Source organism: Biomphalaria glabrata, chromosome 10 (assembly GCF_947242115.1).
Source record: "Biomphalaria glabrata chromosome 10, xgBioGlab47.1, whole genome shotgun sequence".
In the NCBI taxonomy this organism is placed as follows: Eukaryota; Metazoa; Mollusca; class Gastropoda; family Planorbidae; genus Biomphalaria; species Biomphalaria glabrata.
Genome location: NC_074720.1, coordinates 23,947,178 through 23,969,187, shown reverse-complemented (window position 1 = coordinate 23,969,187; position 22,010 = coordinate 23,947,178). Strand labels below are relative to the sequence as shown.

The 22,010-nt window shown below is 41.1% G+C and overlaps 1 protein-coding gene across 3 annotated transcripts in view; it reads right to left on the bottom strand.

Annotated features, from left to right (window-relative positions):
• Positions 1 to 22,010, bottom strand: part of LOC106062769 (uncharacterized) — a 57,164-nt gene that overhangs the window by 15,735 nt on the left and 19,419 nt on the right. For all 3 annotated transcript variants that reach the window (XR_008780113.1, XM_056043725.1, XM_056043724.1), the window contains exons 5-7: positions 17,006 to 17,146; positions 9,944 to 10,069; positions 1,157 to 1,240 (exon numbers count right to left, since the gene is read on the bottom strand). Coding sequence is in view for 2 of the 3 variants with exons in the window: in XM_056043725.1 (XP_055899700.1) it covers positions 1,157 to 1,240; positions 9,944 to 10,069; positions 17,006 to 17,146 (351 nt within the window). In the remaining variant the exon portion in view is untranslated. The remainder of the gene's footprint in view (positions 1 to 1,156; positions 1,241 to 9,943; positions 10,070 to 17,005; positions 17,147 to 22,010) is intronic.

The window sequence follows — 22,010 nt, the reverse complement described above, 5'->3', positions numbered from 1 at the left end:
AAACTACTTATATGCATAGTAAATAGATTTTTTTCGCTTTTTAAAAAAAGTAAGTTTTTTTTGTAAATGTAGTAGTTAGTATAACAGAACTTACATATCTTAGCAATACAATTGTAAAAAAAAAAAATCTAAAACCATTTGCATAAATGTGTTCAAAAAATGGTAATTGCTATCCTCTCTGACTAAATAGCCTCCCGTGTTTATTAATAGTGAATAGTTCTAAACATGGGGTATTTGTATGAAACAAACTGCTGGCATAATTGATTTTAAAAATGAGATTTTTCGCTTTAAGAAAAGAAAAAAATAGCCGTTGCATCAGAAATATGAATGGTTTAATATATTATGATGTCGGATTTTCACTATCTTTTCTAGTTTACAAGATCTAAACAGGACGGGCGGACGGACGGACAGACATTCCACACAAAACTAATAGCGTCTTTTCCCCTTTCGGAGGGGCGCAAAAAAACATGTACAACGTGTTTCATATATTAAGAACCAAAACGTCCTGCTTTACCCCTTCTAAGAAACACTAGAGTAACACTAGAGTAACACTAGAGTAACACTAATGAATCAAGCGCTCGCCCCTCAACCAACTCGTGCGGGGGAGGGGGGGAGGGGAAAGAGTTAAATTTTGAGAAGAAATTCCATCATGTGAGTAAAACCTTTAAATATGTAAGTCATATGTACTCATCTCTGATCCTTAGGGTACTCAAATAGTGTGTCGCACCCTCCCCTCTACTACTATGCTTGACCCCTAAGTGGACAGATCCTATACGTTTTTCTTCCAATTGTTGGTACAAGTTATTTTTAACATCTGTTAAATAACAAAACAAAAAGTTTGTTGCCATAGTTTATAATATTCTATTCCTATTCAGGTAAACATAGGCAGCCGTGAAGTGGAAACGTTTAATGCAGGTAGCTGCCCTTCTTCATCTTTCCAGAGATGATCTAGTTAGTACTCTAGTCAAATACATCAACTTACTGTCTTCATCTTTCCAGAGTTGATCTAGTTAGTACTCTAGTCAAATACATCAACTTACTGTCTTCATCTTTCCAGAGTTGATCTAGTTAGTACTCTAGTCAAATACATCAACTTACTGTCTTCATCTTTCCAGAGTATATCTAGTTAGTACTCTAGTCAAATACATCAACTTACTGTCTTCATCTTTGTAATGAGTACAGTTTGCTAGAGCAGGATAACTTGCTGCACTGGATAGAGCCTTCATGCTAGATGTATCTCCTACAAATAGAGCGAAATGTGAACATGTACACATTTTTTGTTTCATTTTAATGTACTAGGTACACAAACGATGGCGTCACTAGGATTGGTGTACAAACAGTGGCGTCAATAGGATTGGTGTACAAACAGTGGTAACACTAGGATTGGTGTACAAACAGTGGCGTCACTAGGATTGGTGTACAAATAGTGGTGTCACTAGGATTGGTGTACAAACAGTGGTGTGACTAGGATTGGTGTACAAACAGTGGTGTAACAAGAATTGACGTACAAACAGTGGTGTCACTAAGATTGGTGTACAAACAGTGGTGTCATTAAGAATGGTGTACAAACAGTGGTGTCACTAAGATTGGTGTACAAACAGTGGTGTCACTAGGATTGGTGTACAAACAGTGGTGTCACTAGGATTGGTGTACAAACGGTGGTGTCACTAAGATTGGTGTACAAACAGTGGTGTCACTATGATTGGTGTACAGACCATGGCGACACTAGGATTGATGTACAAACAGTGGTGTCACTAAGATTGGTGTACAAACAGTAGTGTCACTAAGATTGGTGTACAAACAGTGGTGTCACTAAGATTGGTGTACAAACAGTGGTGTCACTAAGATTGGTGTACAAACGGTGGTGTCACTCGGATTGATGTACAAACAGTGGTGTCACTAGGATTGATGTACAAACAGTGGTGTCACTAAGATTGATGTACAAACAGTGGTGTCACTATGATTGGTGTACAGACCATGGCGACACTAGGATTGATGTACAAACAGTGGTGTCACTAAGATTGGTGTACAAACAGTGGTGTCACTAAGATTGGTGTACAAACAGTGGTGTCACTAAGATTGGTGTACAAACGGTGGTGTCACTAGGATTGGTGTACAAACGGTGGTGTTACTAGGATTGGTGTACAAACGGTGGTGTCGCTAAGATTGGTGTACAGACGTTGGCGTCACTAGGATTGGTGTACAAACAGTGGTGTCACTAAGATTGGTGTACAGACGTTGGCGTCACTAGGATTTGGTGTACAAAAAGTGGTGTCACTAAGATTGGTGTACAGACTGTGGCGTCACTAGGATTGGTGTACAGGCGGTGGCGTCACTAGGATTTGGTGTACAAAAAGTGGCGTCACTAGGATTGGTGTACAAACAGTGGTGTCGCGTCACTAGGATTGGTGTACAGACGGTGGCGTCACTAGGATTTGGTGTACAAAAAGTGGTGTCACTAAGATTGGTGTACAGACTGTGGCGTCACTAGGATTGGTGTACAAACAGTGGTGTCGCGTCACTAGGATTGGTGTACAGACGGTGGCGTCACTAGGATTTGGTGTACAAAAAGTGGTGTCACTAAGATTGGTGTACAGACGGTGGCGTCACTAGGATTGGTGTACAGACGGTGGCGTCACTAGGATTTGGTGTACAAAAAGTGGTGTCACTAAGATTGGTGTACAGACGGTGGCGTCACTAGGATTGGTGTACAGACGGTGGCGTCACTAAGATTGGTGTACAGACGGTGGCGTCACTAGGATTGGTGTACAAACTAAGACTAAGACTGCTTTATTGATCCTTACGGAAATTTGTTGTGATTACAAGGACTCTTTTCTCATATAAAGACAACACAACGGGAAAATTAAACATAAATAAACATAAAACTAAACATAAATAAAAACAGTGGCGTCACTAAATTAATGTTCAAATATTTTTTAGAGAGGGGGGCTAATTTTTTTAAAAATTTTAAATAAGCCTTGACACCTCAAAAATACGCTCTTCGTCCCAATAGTCCTGTAGGGGAACCTGGGGTGGGGGAGGAGAGGGCTGCATTTCTAAACTTCAGAAACTCATTCTCCTGGCGACTTCAGCCCTAGTATTTCTCTTTATAAAAACATTTAAGGGGTGAGATGGTTCGATACTGTTACTTGAGAGACCTTCGAGTCAGTAGAGGATAAGCTCTCATCCAAATCACAAGAAATATGATGCCTATTATAAGCTATCTCGACAAGATCAATGTCCAATCTTTCGACTCAGGACCGGACTACAACAGAATGAGACAACATATGTACCGGAAGTTCAAAATTGAAACCAGTGAAATCTGCCCATGTGGAGTATCACCAGAGAATGCCGATCACGTCCTCCAAAACTGCTCTCTTTACCAAGAGGCCCGTATAAGACATTGGCCCCAAATCACCCCAAAAGAAAGAAAACTATATGGAGAGCTCCCTGATTTGGAAACCACTGCGCAGTTAATCTCATATATTGGTCTAGTTATCTGAACGCTCCAACATAACAATGAGAAGGAAGAAGAAGAAGAAGTAGAGGATATACGTTTGTAATGGTCTTGATCGTCGTAAGTTTATCTTCGTCTTCACTGGCTCTGTTCTCTTCAAGCACAAAGACGTGAACAGACAGTTAGTGAGTTACTCCGAAGAAAGTAGTCCGTTCCGAGATGGTAGTTAGACTCTAGAATCGCGTTGAATCAATCTTGTTAGCAACATGCTATGTGACCCAATAGAACGGGTTCTAGAGCAGCAATCGGATGACATCTTGGTCCCCCAGCATATGAAGTCTACATGCGATCGCATAGTGTTAAAGTCATCAATTTAGACTGCATGGTCAGCAGGCGTCACCTAGCAATGCCACTGGATTTAGCAGACGAGGAGCAAGTGATGCTGATTCAGCGCTAATCTTCCTCAATTGAAAACAATTTTCATTGCGCAAGATTCATTCTTATAACCCATGTTCATAAAAAAAAAGCCCTGTGGCAATATGCTATTGGTGAATTGGCTGGTATAGATACAGCTATAGCTACAAACCTTCACGTTGGCCGCCCAGGCCTTATGGTTGCTTTTCACTGACCGAGACAGCAATGGAACTCTGCGTAAGCGTTTGAGCAACCCCTTAAAGAAATGCACTACTTACCTCCTAAGTACCATGAAGGCGCTAGAAAAGATGTATCTCTCCCCTGGCCGGTCTCCTGCGGCTGTAGGGGATCCCATTAATGCGGTTAAAGTAAAAATAAACTAAATCCCAAGATACAAATCAAACAAGAACATGAGCTCACGGCGTCTGGACTATCTCCACGACCAGAGAACAAACGTGCCTAAACATCTCTGGGTCTAAACATCTCTGGGCCTAAACATCTCTGGGCCTAAACATCTCTGGGTCTAAACATCTCTGGGCCTAAACATCTCTGGGTCTAAACATCTCTGGGCCTAAACATCTCTGGGTATTTGCTACTGCGACTTTTTTTTGTCGTCTCTCGTAATAATGGCTCATACCCACTGAAATGACTCTGGGCCAGAAGAATGTTTTTTTTTTGACATTCCGATGGTCTTAGAGGTTAAGTTCGCTTAGTGCGTTATCGCTAGGCGTTGTTGTCGTTTACAGGGACACTGTTTCGAGCTTTGGTCGGCGCAGTCCCTTATTTTCGTAGCATTTTAATTCACTACTTTCTCTCTTAAAAACTTGGTCCCTGATGCTGCTATTCATTTATGTTTAATATATGTATGTATCGTAAAAATGGACATTTGTTTGGTCAATCGGTTCGGCTCACACCCTTCTATTGACGCCTTGATAATATATAGTATCATTTGACCTTTTTTTTCTTTGAAGTTCTACACAGGGAATTGAATTTGCCATTCGAACAGTCTACATGTAAACTGTAAGCTATTATTAAAATGTATTTAAGTTGTGCATCTGATACTTCACATGAAACAGAATACATTTTGATCTTTATGAACACAAAGTTATGGAAATATTTTAGCTGCATAATAAGGTACATCTTTGTTTCATTTGTCTATTATATTTATTTTTCTTTACTACTGCCTGATGCTATTTAATAAGGCTTTAAATCCCTTTAAGGCTAAAAACTATAAAGAAGTTGCAAAGAGTCCTAACAAATTCTATAAATCTTAAGTATCTTAAAGTGACTGCAGCTATGAGACTACAGCCTTAAGGATATTAAAGTGATAACAGCTATGAGACTACAGCCTTAAGGATCTTAAAGTGATAGCAGCTATGAGACTACAGCCTTAAGGATCTTAAAGTGATAGCAGCTATGAGATACATCCTTAAGGATCTTAAAGTGATAGCAGCTATGAGACTAATGCCTTAAGGATCTTAAAGTGATAGCAGCTATGAGACTAATGCCTTAAGGATCTTAAAGTGATAGCAGCTATGAGACTAATGCCTTAAGGATCTTAAAGTGATAGCAGCTATGAGATACAGCCTTAAGGATCTTAAAGTGATAGCAGCTATGAGACTAGAGCCTTAATGATCTAAAGTGATAGCAGCTATGAGACTACAGCCTTAAGGATCTTAAAGTGATAGCAGCTATGAGACTACAGCCTTAAGGATCTTAAAGTGATAGCAGCTATGAGACTACAGCCTTAAGGATCTTAAAGTGATAGCAGCTATGAGACTACAGCCTTAATGATCTAAAGTGATAGCAGCTATGAGACTACAGCCTTAAGGATCTTAAAGTGATAGCAGCTATGAGACTAATGCCTTAATGATTTAAAGTGATAGCAGCTTTGAGACTAATGCTTTAGGGATCTTAAAGTGATAGCAGCTATGAGACTAATGCCTTAAGGATCTTAAAGTGATAGAAGCTATGAGACTACATCCTTAAGGATCTTAAAGTGATAGCAGCTATGAGACTACAGCCTTAAGGATCTAAAGTGATAACAGCTATGAGACTACAGCCTTAAGGATCTTAAAGTGATAGCAGCTATGAGACTACAGCCTTAAGGATCTTAAAGTGATAGACGCTATGAGACTACAGCCTTAATGATCTAAAGTGATAGCAGCTATGAGACTACAGCCTTAAGGATCTTAAAGTGATAGCAGCTATGAGACTACAGCCTTAAGGATCTTAAAGTGATAGAAGCTATGAGACTACAGACTTAATGATCTAAAGTGATAGCAGCTATGAGACTACAGCCTTAAGGAAAGTGATAGCAGCTATGAGACTACAGCCTTAATGATCGAAAGTGATAGCAGCTATGAGACTACAGCCTTAAGGATCTTAAAGTGATTGCAGCTATGAGACTACAGCCTTAAGGATCTTAAAGTGATAGCAGCTATGAGACTACAGCCTTAAGGATCTTAAAGTGATAGAAGCTATGAGACTACAGACTTAATGATCTAAAGTGATAGCAGCTATGAGACTACAGCCTTAAGGAAAGTGATAGCAGCTATGAGACTACAGCCTTAATGATCGAAAGTGATAGCAGCTATGAGACTACAGCCTTAAGGATCTTAAAGTGATAGCAGCTATGAGACTACAGCCTTAAGGATCTTAAAGTGATAGCAGCTATGAGACTACAGCCTTAATGATCTAAAGTGATAGCAGCTATGAGACTACAGCCTTAAGGATCTTAAAGTGATAGCAGCTATGAGACTACAGCCTTAAGGATCTTAAAGTGATAGCAGCTATGAGACTAATGCCTTAATGATCTAAAGTGATAGCAGCTATGAGACTACAGCCTTAAGGATCTTAAAGTGATAGCAGCTATGAGACTACAGCCTTAAGGATCTTAAAGTGATAGCAGCTATGAGACTACAGCCTTAAGGATCTAAAGTGATAGCAGCTATGAGACTACATGCTTAATGATCTAAAGTGATAGCAGCTATGAGACTAATGCCTTAATGATCTAAAGTGATAACAGCTATGAGACTACAGCCTTAATGATCTAAAGTAATAGCAGCTATGAGACTACATGCTTAATGATCTAAAGTGATAGCAGCTATGAGACTAATGCCTTAATGATCTAAAGTGATAGCAGCTATGAGACTACAGCCTTAAGGATCTTAAAGTGATAGCAGCTATGAGACTACAGCCTTAAGGATCTTAAAGTGATAGAAGCTATGAGACTACAGCCTTAATGATCTAAAGTGATAGCAGCTATGAGACTACAGCCTTAAGGATCTTAAAGTGATAGCAGCTATGAGACTACAGCCTTAAGGATCTTAAAGTGATAGCAGCTATGAGACTACAGCCTTAATGATCTAAAGTGATAGCAGCTATGAGACTACAGCCTTAAGGATCTTAAAGTGATAGCAGCTATGAGACTAATGCCTTAATGATTTAAAGTGATAGCAGCTTTGAGACTAATGCTTTAGGGATCTTAAAGTGATAGCAGCTATGAGACTAATGCCTTAAGGATCTTAAAGTGATAGAAGCTATGAGACTACATCCTTAAGGATCTTAAAGTGATAGCAGCTATGAGACTACAGCCTTAAGGATCTAAAGTGATAACAGCTATGAGACTACAGCCTTAAGGATCTTAAAGTGATAGCAGCTATGAGACTACAGCCTTAAGGATCTTAAAGTGATAGACGCTATGAGACTACAGCCTTAATGATCTAAAGTGATAGCAGCTATGAGACTACAGCCTTAAGGATCTTAAAGTGATAGCAGCTATGAGACTACAGCCTTAAGGATCTTAAAGTGATAGAAGCTATGAGACTACAGACTTAATGATCTAAAGTGATAGCAGCTATGAGACTACAGCCTTAAGGAAAGTGATAGCAGCTATGAGACTACAGCCTTAATGATCGAAAGTGATAGCAGCTATGAGACTACAGCCTTAAGGATCTTAAAGTGATTGCAGCTATGAGACTACAGCCTTAAGGATCTTAAAGTGATAGCAGCTATGAGACTACAGCCTTAAGGATCTTAAATTGATAGAAGCTATGAGACTACAGACTTAATGATCTAAAGTGATAGCAGCTATGAGACTACAGCCTTAAGGAAAGTGATAGCAGCTATGAGACTACAGCCTTAATGATCGAAAGTGATAGCAGCTATGAGACTACAGCCTTAAGGATCTTAAAGTGATAGCAGCTATGAGACTACAGCCTTAAGGATCTTAAAGTGATAGCAGCTATGAGACTACAGCCTTAATGATCTAAAGTGATAGCAGCTATGAGACTACAGCCTTAAGGATCTTAAAGTGATAGCAGCTATGAGACTACAGCCTTAAGGATCTTAAAGTGATAGCAGCTATGAGACTAATGCCTTAATGATCTAAAGTGATAGCAGCTATGAGACTACAGCCTTAAGGATCTTAAAGTGATAGCAGCTATGAGACTACAGCCTTAAGGATCTTAAAGTGATAGCAGCTATGAGACTACAGCCTTAAGGATCTAAAGTGATAGCAGCTATGAGACTACATGCTTAATGATCTAAAGTGATAGCAGCTATGAGACTAATGCCTTAATGATCTAAAGTGATAACAGCTATGAGACTACAGCCTTAATGATCTAAAGTAATAGCAGCTATGAGACTACATGCTTAATGATCTAAAGTGATAGCAGCTATGAGACTAATGCCTTAATGATCTAAAGTGATAGCAGCTATGAGACTACAGCCTTAAGGATCTTAAAGTGATAGCAGCTATGAGACTACAGCCTTAAGGATCTTAAAGTGATAGAAGCTATGAGACTACAGCCTTAATGATCTAAAGTGATAGCAGCTATGAGACTACAGCCTTAAGGATCTTAAAGTGATAGCAGCTATGAGACTACAGCCTTAAGGATCTTAAAGTGATAGAAGCTATGAGACTACAGCCTTAATGATCTAAAGTGATAGCAGCTATGAGACTACAGCCTTAAGGATCTTAAAGTGATAGCAGCTATGAGACTACAGCCTTAAGGATCTTAAAGTGATAGAAGCTATGAGACTACAGACTTAATGATCTAAAGTGATAGCAGCTATGAGACTACAGCCTTAAGGAAAGTGATAGCAGCTATGAGACTACAGCCTTAAGGATATTAAAGTGATAGCAGCTATGAGACTACAGCTTTAAGGATCTTAAAGTGATAGCAGCTATGAGACTACAGCCTTAATGATCTAAAGTGATAGCAGCTATGAGACTACAGCCTTAATGATCTAAAGTGATAGCAGCTATGAGACCACAGCCTTAATGATCTAAAGTGATAGCAGTAATGAGACTACAGCCTTAAGGATATTAAAGTGATAGCAGCTATGAGACTACAGCCTTAAGGATATTAAAGTGATAGCAGCTATGAGACTACAGCCTTAAATTGTGTGTGTGTGTGTGTGTGTTGACGACGTAAAAAAAAACATTCTACAAAAAGCAAAATGAAAAAAATCTCTAAAAGAAAAGGTTTATCTAATTGAAAGAAAAATCACAGCCATATATCTCAATACTGTAGTAAGAAGCTCCCTTTTCTCCATAAAACAAAATTAATTAATTACCATTAAATGATTAACTAATTAGTTTTTTTAAATTGATTCATGTATTGTAATCAACTAAGCAAAATATACAAAGTTTCAACTTGATCCGTGAATGGGAAGTGGGAGAAAAAAAAGTTTACAAAACATAAAAGGGGTATAACTCCACATATACAGCCACAAATCTCGATAAGAAGCATATATTTCCCTTTTTAATTAATTACCAATAATTAATTAACGAGATGGTCAATTTGTAAAATTAATTAATATCTTGTTAGGAACCAGAAATACTTGTGTAAAGATTCAAACATCATCTTCACTGGGAAGGGAGAGAAATATCGTGGACAAACAATTGGTATCAGACAGACAGAATGAGCTGATAAATACGATTTGTAAAAAATAGCTTTACATTCCTGTAGTCATGATTGATGAAGAGAGAGAGCGTTTAACTCAACTACTTTGAGAATGTATGTTTTGTCTGATCTATGAAATAAGTGAACTAAAGTGGCTCACCTCCGACACAAACTTTCAGATAAACAGTTGTATCAACTGAGGCCGTCAAGTAGGAACCACTATTTAATAGATAGGTATGTCTCTCTGAAGTCAGATATAAGTGACACGTGGCATTGGAGGAGTCAACTGAAACAAACAAACAAACAAAATAAGTGCATGATTGGTTTGCAACAACATCTCTCAAATCTCTCAACTGAGTAGTTCTAGCAGTCAGGGGCCATTTAGGTCAGGTGATATATTTATAGATCTTCTTACATATCTGATACTTATTGACTAAGAAGACATAATTAGCTAGTTTGACGAACAAGAGCCTATTTACTATTTAGACAAACAAGAGCCTATTTACTATTTAGACAAACAAGAGCCTATTTACTATTTAGACAAACTAGAGCCTATTTACTATTTAGACAAACTAGAGCCTATTTACTATTTAGACAAACTAGAGCCTATTTACTATTTAGACAAACAAGAGCCTATTTACTATTTAGACAAACTATTATTCTCTAATTCTGTTACACGCCGGCTACTCCAGTTGATTAGTTCTCATTGTAGGAACATCCCATTCTTTTTTTGTTTTGACCCTATCTGAATTGAACGTTTTCCTAAACCGACTTTTGACCAGTGGATCTGTTACAATGAAATCAAATTACCCGTTCTCTATATCCTCCTCTCTCTCTCTATCCTCCTCTCTCTCTATCCTCCTCTCTCTCTATCCTCCTTCCTCTCTCTATCCTCCTCTCTCTCTCTCTATCCTCCTCTCTCTCTCTATCCTCCGCCCTCTCTCTATCCTCCTTTCTCTCTCTATCCTCCTCTCTCTCTCTATCCTCCTCCCTCTCTCTATCCTCCTCCCTCTCTCTATCCTCCTCTCTCTCTCTATCCTCCTCTCTCTCTCTATCCTCCTCTCTCTCTCTATCCTCCTCCCTCTCTCTATCATCCTCTCTCTATCCTCCTCTCTCTCTCTCTATCCTCCTCTCTCTCTATATCCTCCTCTCTCTCTATCCTCCTCCCTCTCTAGAACCACCTTTTTTTTTCACTCCGATTTTTTATTTTTTTTCTGACAAACTTTTGAATTAATTTGGAACGACCTGCGTTATAACATCCCCCCTCGAGACACACACACACACACACACACACACACATGCTTTTGGAACGACTTGCTTTATAACATCCCCCCTCGAGACACACACACACACACACACACACACATGCTTTTGGAACGACCTGCTTTATAACATCCCCCCTTGAGACACACACACACACACACACACACACACATGCTTTTGGAACGACTTGCTTTATAACATCCCCCCTCGAGACACACACACACACACACACACACACATGCTTTTGGAACGACCTGCTTTATAACATCCCCCCTTGAGACACACACACACACACACACACACATACATGCTTTTGGAACGACTTGCTTTATAACATCCCCCCTTGAGACACACACACACACACACACATGCTTTTGGAACGACTTGCTTTATAACATCCCCCCTCGAGACACACACACACACACACACACACACACACATGCTTTTGGAACGACCTGCTTTATAACATCCCCCCTTGAGACACACACACACACACACACACATACATGCTTTTGGAACGACTTGCTTTATAACATCCCCCCTTGAGACACACACACACACACACATGCTTTTGGAACGACTTGCTTTATAACATCCCCCCTTGAGACACACACACACACACACACATACATGCTTTTGGAACGACCTGCTTTATAACATCCCCCCTTGAGACACACACACACACACACACACATGCTTTTGGAACGACCTGCTTTATAACATCCCCCCTTGAGACACACACACACACACACACACACACACATGCTTTTGGAACGACCTGCTTTATAACATCCCCCCTTGAGACACACACACACACACACACACATGCTTTTGGAACGACCTGCTTTATAACATCCCCCCTTGAGACACACACACACACACACACACACACATGCTTTTGGAACGACCTGCTTTATAACATCCCCCCTTGAGACACACACACACACACACACACACACACATGCTTTTGGAACGACCTGATTTATAACATCCCCCCTTGAGACACACACACACACACACACATGCTTTTGGAACGACCTGCTTTATAACATCCCCCCTTGAGACACACACACACACACACACACACATGCTTTTGGAACGACCTGCTTTATAACATCCCCCCCTTGAGACACACACACACACACATGCTTTTGGAACGACCTGCTTTATAACATCCCCCCTTGAGACACACACACACACATGCTTTTGGAACGACCTGCTTTATAACATCCCCCCCTTGAGACACACACACACACACACACACATGCTTTTGGAACGACCTGCTTAATAACATCCCCCCTTGAGACACACACACACACACACACATGCTTTTGGAACGACCTGCTTTATAACATCCCCCCTTGAGACACACACACACACACACACACATGCTTTTGGAACGACCTGCTTTATAACATCCCCCCTTGAGACACACACACACACATGCTTTTGGAACGACCTGCTTTATAACATCCCCCCCTTGAGACACACACACACACACACACATGCTTTTGGAACGACCTGCTTTATAACATCCCCCCTTGAGACACACACACACACACACATGCTTTTGGAACGACCTGCTTTATAACATCCCCCCTTGAGACACACACACACACACACACACACATGCTTTTGGAACGACCTGCTTTATAACATCCCCCCTTGAGACACACACACACACACACACATGCTTTTGGAACGACCTGCTTTATAACATCCCCCCTTGAGACACACACACACACACACACACACATGCTTTTGGAACGACCTGCTTTATAACATCCCCCCTTGAGACACACACACACACACACATGCTTTTGGAACGACCTGCTTTATAACATCCCCCCTTGAGACACACACACACACATGCTTTTGGAACGACCTGCTTTATAACATCCCCCCTTGAGACACACACACACACACACATGCTTTTGGAACGACCTGCTTTATAACATCCCCCCTTGAGACACACACACACACACACATGCTTTTGGAACGACCTGCTTTATAACATCCCCCCTTGAGACACACACACACACATGCTTTTGGAACGACCTGCTTTATAACATCCCCCCCTTGAGACACACACACACACACACACACATGCTTTTGGAACGACCTGCTTTATAACATCCCCCCTTGAGACACACACACACACACACACATGCTTTTGGAACGACCTGCTTTATAACATCTCCCTTGAGACACACACACACACACACACACATGCTTTTGGAACGACCTGCTTTATAACATCCCCCCTTGAGACACACACACACACACACACACATGCTTTTGGAACGACCTGCTTTATAACATCCCCCCTTGAGACACACACACACACACACACATGCTTTTGGAACGACCTGCTTTATAACATCCCCCCTTGAGACACACACACACACATGCTTTTGGAACGACCTGCTTTATAACATCCCCCTCTCGAGACACACACACACACACTTACACATGCTTTTGGAACGACCTGCTTTATAACATCCCCCCTTGAGACACACACACACACACACATGCTTTTGGAACGACCTGCTTTATAACATCCCCCCTCGAGACACACACACACACACACATGCTTTTGGAACGACCTGCTTTATAACATCCCCCCTCGAGACACACACACACACACACATGCTTTTGGAACGACCTGCTTTATAACATCCCCCTCGAGACACACACACACACACATGCTTTTGGAACGACCTGCTTTATAACATCCCCCTCGAGACACACACACACACACATGCTTTTGGAACGACCTGCTTTATAACATCCCCCTCGAGACACACACACACACACACATGCTTTTGGAACGACCTGCTTTATAACATCCCCCTCGAGACACACACACACACACACACATGCTTTTGGAACGACCTGCTTTATAACATCCCCCTCGAGACACACACACACACACACACACACACATGCTTTTGGAACGACCTGCTTTATAACATCCCCCTCGAGACACACACACACACACACATGCTTTTGGAACGACCTGCTTTATAACATCCCCCTCGAGACACACACACACACACACATGCTTTTGGAACGACCTGCTTTATAACATCCCCCTCGAGACACACACACACACACATGCTTTTGGAACGACCTGCTTTATAACATCCCCCTCGAGACACACACACACACACACACACACACACACATGCTTTTGGAACGACCTACTTTATAACATCCCCCCTCGAGACACACACACACACACACACACACACACACACACACACATGCTTTTGGAACGACCTGCTTTATAACATCCCCCCCTCGAGACACACACACACACACATGCTTTTGGAACGACCTGCTTTATAACATCCCCCTCGAGACACACACACACACACACACACACATGCTTTTGGAACGACCTGCTTTATAACATCCCCCCTCGAGACACACACACACACACACACACACACATGCTTTTGGAACGACCTGCTTTATAACATCCCCCCTCGAGACACACACACACACACACACATGCTTTTGGAACGACCTGCTTTATAACATCCCCCCTCGAGACACACACACACACATGCTTTTGGAACGACCTGCTTTATAACATCCCCCTCGACACACACACACACACACACACACACATGCTTTTGGAACGACCTGCTTTATAACATCCCCCCTCGAGACACACACACACACACACACACACACACACATGCTTTTGGAACGACCTGCTTTATAACATCCCCCTCGAGACACACACACACACACATGCTTTTGGAACGACCTGCTTTATAACATCCCCCCTCGAGACACACACACACACACACACACATGCTTTTGGAACGACCTGCTTTATAACATCCCCCCTCGAGACACACACACACACACACACATGCTTTTGGAACGACCTGCTTTATAACATCCCCCCTCGAGACACACACACACACATGCTTTTGGAACGACCTGCTTTATAACATCCCCCTCGAGACACACACACACACATGCTTTTGGAACGACCTGCTTTATAACATCCCTCCCTCGAGACACACACATGCTTTTGGAACGACTTGCTTTATAACATCCCCCCCTCGAGACACACACATGCTTTTGGAACGACCTGCTTTATAACATCCCCCCTCGAGACATACACATGCTTTTGGAACGACCTGCTTTATAACATCCCCCCTCGAGACACACACATGCTTTTGGAACGACCTGCTTTATAACATCCCCCCTCGACACACACATGCTTTTGGAACGACCTGCTTTATAACATCCCCCCTCGAGACACACACATGCTTTTGGAACGACCTGCTTTATAACATCCCCCCTCGACACACACATGCTTTTGGAACGACCTGCTTTATAACATCCCCCCTCGACACACACACACACACACACATGCTTTTGGAACGACCTGCTTTATAACATCCCCCCTCGAGACACACACATGCTTTTGGAACGACCTGCTTTATAACATCCCCCCTCGAGACACACACATGCTTTTGGAACGACCTGCTTTATAACATCCCCCCTCGAGACACACACATGCTTTTGGAACGACCTGCTTTATAACATCCCCCCTCGAGACACACACATGCTTTTGGAACGACCTGCTTTATAACATCCCCCCTCGAGACACACACATGCTTTTGGAACGACCTGCTTTATAACATCCCCCCTCGAGACACACACACACACATGCTTTTGGAACGACCTGCTTTATAACATCCCCCCCTCGAGACACACACATGCTTTTGGAACGACCTGCTTTATAACATCCCCCCCTCGAGACACACACATGCTTTTGGAACGACCTGCTTTATAACATCCCCCCCTCGAGACACACACATGCTTTTGGAACGACCTGCTTTATAACATCCCCCGACACACACAAAACTGATTTCACAAATTCCGGCCCTTACCATAAACCCTAACTTTTTTTTAGCAACACCAGACACTTTTCAGCTTTTGAATATTAGATCTAGCACTTTTGGTTAGTTTTACCTTTTTTTGTCTTGTTGAATCATTAGGCAATCAATTGAAGGAACTAGATATCGCAACCATTTCTTTGGACTTTCAGTTTCAGAGACGTGCACCACAGTGGGTTACATTGGCCAAAAACGATTTTTTATTCGCGATTCTGACTCAATATAGTTTTTAAAGCCCGACCTATCCAAAAGTACAAGATGAAACTTTCTACGGTATATAAACTCTTTTTGTGCGTAGATTTCAATGCTGTTTAGGAATTAGAAGCTTACGAGAAATATGCATACAAGCATCCTAGACAATTATTGTCATCACTAATATCAGTGTCAGGGCCCAAGGCAAAATAAACAATACAGAGCCTGGAACCAAATCAACGTTGGGTAATGCTATAATAAACATATAAAATTAATAAAAGAAAACATAGAAAAAAGTTGGCAAACTATTCGACCGAAAAGATGTGTACAAGTTAAAAAAATAATTCTGTATAATTAAGTGAAACTAATTCTGATACATTCATAGCAACAACAACAACAACAAAATCTGAAATCTGGAAAATTAAACATTTGAAGATCTAGATGCTTATGTGAAATTTATATGAGGTGTTATTAAACAGTAACAGTTATACTTATATTTTGCCACCGCTGAGTGCGGACACCGTACAATATTACGGTATAAGTTCAGACTGCTTGTTTGATAGTAACAGTTACCATAGATGTTTAAAAAAAAAACTACACCAAATGAATGGTTCAACAAAAGTTTTGTTCTACTCACAGCCAAGGTTTGTCTCTCTCTACTCACAACCACAGTTTTTCTCTCTCTCTCTCTACTCACAACCAAAGTTTCTCTCTCTCTCTACTCACAACCACAGTTTTTCTCTCTCTCTCTCTCTACTCACAACCAAAGTTTCTCTCTCTCTCTACTCACAACCAAAGTTTCTCTCTCTCTCTACTCACAACCACAGGTTGTCTCTACTCACCGTAAAATGCCCAACATTCAATGCTGTTGTTCCGATCACGATTTCTGCATTTTTTTGCACATTCATTTAAACCATCTGTTGACGTTTCATTGGATGCCATTTTAAATTGTTTATTTTCAACTGGAAGAAACCAGCACTGACCTAAGTAAGAAATTGTAACAACCCAAGAAGTTAAGACCCAGTCAAAAGAATCAATATATACAAAACCATTTTTACGCAGCGAAGGGCGGAGTTCTAGCCAAAGTACCGCTTTATGAGATTACTTCTAGAGTTCCGAATAAAGTCTTCTTACTTTCCTATAGAAAAACTTGTTCAGAAGAAGTAGGCTTTGAAACGTCAATAAAAGTAGGTTTATTTTATCATATCAGAATAGTTAGTTTCTAGAAACAATTTTTCAAGTAATCAGTTGAGTTGTCTTCTAGTGTTTGTCAGTTGTTGTCTTCTAGTGCTTGTCAGTTGTTGTCTTCTAGTTCTTGTCAGTTGTTGTCTTCTAGTTCTTGTCAGTTGTTGTCTTCTAGTGCTTGTCAGTTGTTGTCTTCTAGTGCTTGTCAGTTGTTGTCTTCTAGTGTTTGTCAGTTGTTGTCTTCTAGTTCTTGTCAGTTGTTGTCTTCTAGTGTTTGTCAGTTGTTGTCTTCTAGTGCTTGTCAGTTGTTGTCTTCTAGTGCTTGTCAGTTGTTGTCTTCTAGTGTTTGTCAGTTGTTGTCTTCTAGTGCTTGTCAGTTGTTGTCTTCTAGTGCTTGTCAGTTGTTGTCTTCTAGTTCTTGTCAGTTGTTGTCTTCTAGTTCTTGTCAGTTGTTGTCTTCTAGTGCTTGTCAGTTGTTGTCTTCTAGTTCTTGTCAGTTGTTGTCTTCTAGTGCTTGTCAGTTGTTGTCTTCTAGTGCTTGTCAGTTGTTGTCTTCTAGTGCTTGTCAGTTGTTGTCTTCTAGTTCTTGTCAGTTGAGTTGTCTTCTAGTTCTTGTCAGTTGTTGTCTTCTAGTTCTTGTCAGTTGTTGTCTTCTAGTGCTTGTCAGTTGTTGTCTTCTAGTGCTTGTCAGTTGTTGTCTTCTAGTTCTTGTCAGTTGTTGTCTTCTAGTTCTTGTCAGTTGTTGTCTTCTAGTGCTTTTCAGTTGTTGTCTTCTAGTGCTTGTCAGTTGTTGTCTTCTAGTTCTTGTCAGTTGTTGTCTTCTAGTGCTTGTCAGTTGTTGTCTTCTAGTTCTTGTCAGTTGTTGTCTTCTAGTTCTTGTCAGTTGTTGTCTTCTAGTTCTTGTCAGTTGTTGTCTTCTAGTGTTTGTCAGTTGTTGTCTTCTAGTGCTTGTCAGTTGTTGTCTTCTAGTGCTTGTCAGTTGTTGTCTTCTAGTTCTTGTCAGTTGTTGTCTTCTAGTTCTTGTCAGTTGTTGTCTTCTAGTGCTTTTCAGTTGTTGTCTTCTAGTTCTTGTCAGTTGTTGTCTTCTAGTTCTTGTCAGTTGTTGTCTTCTAGTGCTTGTCAGTTGAGATGTCTTCCAGTGCTTGTCAGTTGTTGTCTTCTAGTTCTTGTCAGTTGTTGTCTTCTAGTTCTTGTCAGTTGTTGTCTTCTAGTTCTTGTCAGTTGTTGTCTTCTAGTGCTTGTCAGTTGAGATGTCTTCAATTGCTTGTCAGTTGTTGTCTTCTAGTTCTTGTCAGTTGTTGTCTTCTAGTTCTTGTCAGTTGTTGTCTTCTAGTGCTTGTCAGTTGAGATGTTTTCCAGCGCTTGTCAGTTGTTGTCTTCTAGTGCTTGTCAGTTGTTGTCTTCTAGTGCTTGTCAGTTGTTGTCTTCTAGTTCTTGTCAGTTGTTGTCTTCTAGTTCTTTTCAGTTGTTGTCTTCTAGTTCTTGTCATTTGTTGTCTTCTAGTTCTTGTCAGTTGTTGTCTTCTAGTTCTTGTCAGTTGTTGTCTTCTAGTGCTTGTCAGTTGAGATGTCTTCCAGTGCTTGTCAGTTGTTGTCTTCTAGTGCTTGTCAGTTGAGATGTCTTCCAGTGCTTGTCAGTTGTTGTCTTCTAGTTCTTGTCAGTTGTTGTCTTCTAGTGCTTGTCAGTTGTTGTCTTCCAGTGCTTGTCAGTTGAGTTGTCTTCTAGTGCTTGACAGTTGTTGTCTTCTAGTGCTTGTCAGTTGTTGTCTTCTAGTGCTTGTCAGTTGAGTTGTCTTCCAGTGCTTGACAGTTGAGTTGTCTTCTAGTGCTTGTCAGTTGAGTTGTCTTCTAGTGCTTGTCAGTTGAGTTGTCTTCTAGTGCTTGTCAGTTGTTGTCTTCTAGTGCTTGTCAGTTGAGATGTCTTCTAGTGCTTGACAGTTTAGTTGTCTTCTAGTGCTTGTCAGTTGAGTTGTCTTCTAGTGCTTGTCAGTTGAGTTGTCTTCTAGTGCTTGTCAGTTGAGTTGTCTTCTAGTGCTTGACAGTTGTTTTCTTCTAGTGCTTGTCAGTTGAGATGTCTTCTAGTGCTTGACAGTTTAATTGTCTTCTAGTGCTTGTCAGTTGAGTTGTCTTCTAGTGCTTGTCAGTTGAGTTGTCTTCCAGTGCTTGACAGTTGAGTTGTCTTCTAGTGCTTGTCAGTTGAGATGTCTTCTAGTGCTTGACAGTTTAGTTGTCTTCTAGTGCTTGTCAGTTGAGTTGTCTTCTAGTGCTTGTCAGTTGAGTTGTCTTCTAGTGCTTGTCAGTTGAGTTGTCTTCTAGTGCTTGTCAGTTGAGTTGTCTTCTAGTGCTTGACAGTTGAGTTTTCTTCTAGTGCTTGACAGTTGAGTTGTCTTCTAGTGCTTGTCAGTTGTTGTCTTCTAGTGCTTGTCAGTTGTTGTCTTCTAGTGCTTGACAGTTGAGTTTTCTTCTAGTGCTTGACAGTTGAGTTGTCTTCTAGTGCTTGTCAGTTGAGTTGTTTTCTAGTGCTTGTCAGTTGTTGTCTTCTAGTTCTTGTCAGTTGTTGTCTTCTAGTGCTTGTCAGTTGTTGTCTTCTAGTGCTTGTCAGTTGTTGTCTTCTAGTTCTTGTCAGTTGTTGTCTTCTAGTTCTTGTCAGTTGTTGTCTTCTAGTGCTTGTCAGTTGTTGTCTTCTAGTTCTTGTCAGTTGTTGTCTTCTAGTTCTTGTCAGTTGTTGTCTTCTAGTTCTTGTCAGTTGTTGTCTTCTAGTTCTTGTCAGTTGTTGTCTTCTAGTGCTTGTCAGTTGTTGTCTTCTAGTACTTGTCAGTTGTTGTCTACCAGTGCTTGACAGTTGAGTTGTCTTCTAGTGCTTGTCAGTTGTTGTCTTCTAGTGCTTGTCAGTTGTTGCCTTCTAGTGCTTGTCAGTTGTTGTCTTCCAGTGCTTGTCAGTTGAGTTGTCTTCTAGTGCTTGACAGTTGTTGTCTTCTAGTGCTTGTCAGTTGTTGTCTTCTAGTGCTTGTCAGTTGAGTTGTCTTCTAGTGCTTGTCAGTTGTTGTCTTCTAGTGCTTGTCAGTTGTTGCCTTCTAGTGCTTGTCAGTTGTTGTCTTCCAGTGCTTGTCAGTTGAGTTGTCTTCTAGTGCTTGACAGTTGTTGTCTTCTAGTGCTTGTCAGTTGTTGTCTTCTAGTGCTTGTCAGTTGAGTTGTCTTCCAGTGCTTGACAGTTGAGTTGTCTTCTAGTGCTTGTCAGTTGAGTTGTCTTCTAGTGCTTGTCAGTTGAGTTGTCTTCTAGTGCTTGACAGTTGAGTTGTCTTCTAGTGCTTGTCAGTTGTTGTCTTCTAGTGCTTGTCAGTTGTTGCCTTCTAGTGCTTGTCAGTTGTTGTCTTCCAGTGCTTGTCAGTTGAGTTGTCTTCTAGTGCTTGACAGTTGTTGTCTTCTAGTGCTTGTCAGTTGTTGTCTTCTAGTGCTTGTCAGTTGAGTTGTCTTCCAGTGCTTGACAGTTGAGTTGTCTTCTAGTGCTTGTCAGTTGAGTTGTCTTCTAGTGCTTGTCAGTTGAGTTGTCTTCTAGTGCTTGTCAGTTGAGTTGTCTTCTAGTGCTTGTCAGTTGAGATGTCTTCTAGTGCTTGACAGTTTAGTTGTCTTCTAGTGCTTGTCAGTTGAGTTGTCTTCTAGTGCTTGTCAGTTGAGTTGTCTTCTAGTGCTTGTCAGTTGAGTTGTCTTCTAGTGCTTGTCAGTTGAGTTGTCTTCTAGTGCTTGACAGTTGAGTTTTCTTCTAGTGCTTGACAGTTGAGTTGTCTACTAGTGCTTGTCAGTTGAGTTGTCTTCTAGTGCTTGGGAATTTGTTGATACAGACGATTTTCCATAATGTGTTGTAAAAAAAAAGATTAGGATGTGACAAGGATATGACAAGGATGTGACAAGGATATGACAAAGATCTGACTAGGATGTGACAAGGATGTGACAAAGATGTGTCAAGGATGTGACAAGGATATGAATAGGATGTGACAAGGATGTGACAAGGATGTGACAAGGATGTGACTAGGATGTGACAAGGATGTGACTAGGATGTGACAAGCGTGTTACAAGGATGTGACAAGGGTGTGACAAGGATGTGACAAGGATGTGACAAGAATATATATGTATGTTCACCCTTCTTTCTACTACTGTTGTGTATGCCATCTTCAGTCCTTGACCATTCCATTATGCTCGCTTTCCATGTGGATGTATCCAGTTCCATTTTTTTTCAAACTGTGAATGTCAATTTCGAAGTGCTTCATGCCGCCTTTGCATACATCAGTACACCTTAGAAGTGGACGACCAGCGGCTCTCCTGCCTTCTGTTAGATCACCATATAGAATGTCTTGCGGAAGTCCACCAAGCCAGACAATGCGTCTGCTCCTGATAACACAGCGGATGTCCTGGCACCCTGCACCTCCTCATTGGTTATATTATCTTTTTTTAAAAAATTCGCATTAAAGCATCGGAGGTGGAAGATAATCAGCTTTTTTTCCTGCCATGAGTAGGTGACCATGTTTCCCTACCCTATAGCTGAGTGCACATCACACAGGGCCAGTAGATTTGAACTTTGGTTAGGTTGTCAGCAAGGTATTTGTCTCACACTACAGCCATGACATGGTGGCCATCACCTTGTGTCACCATGGGTTTGTGTTGATCA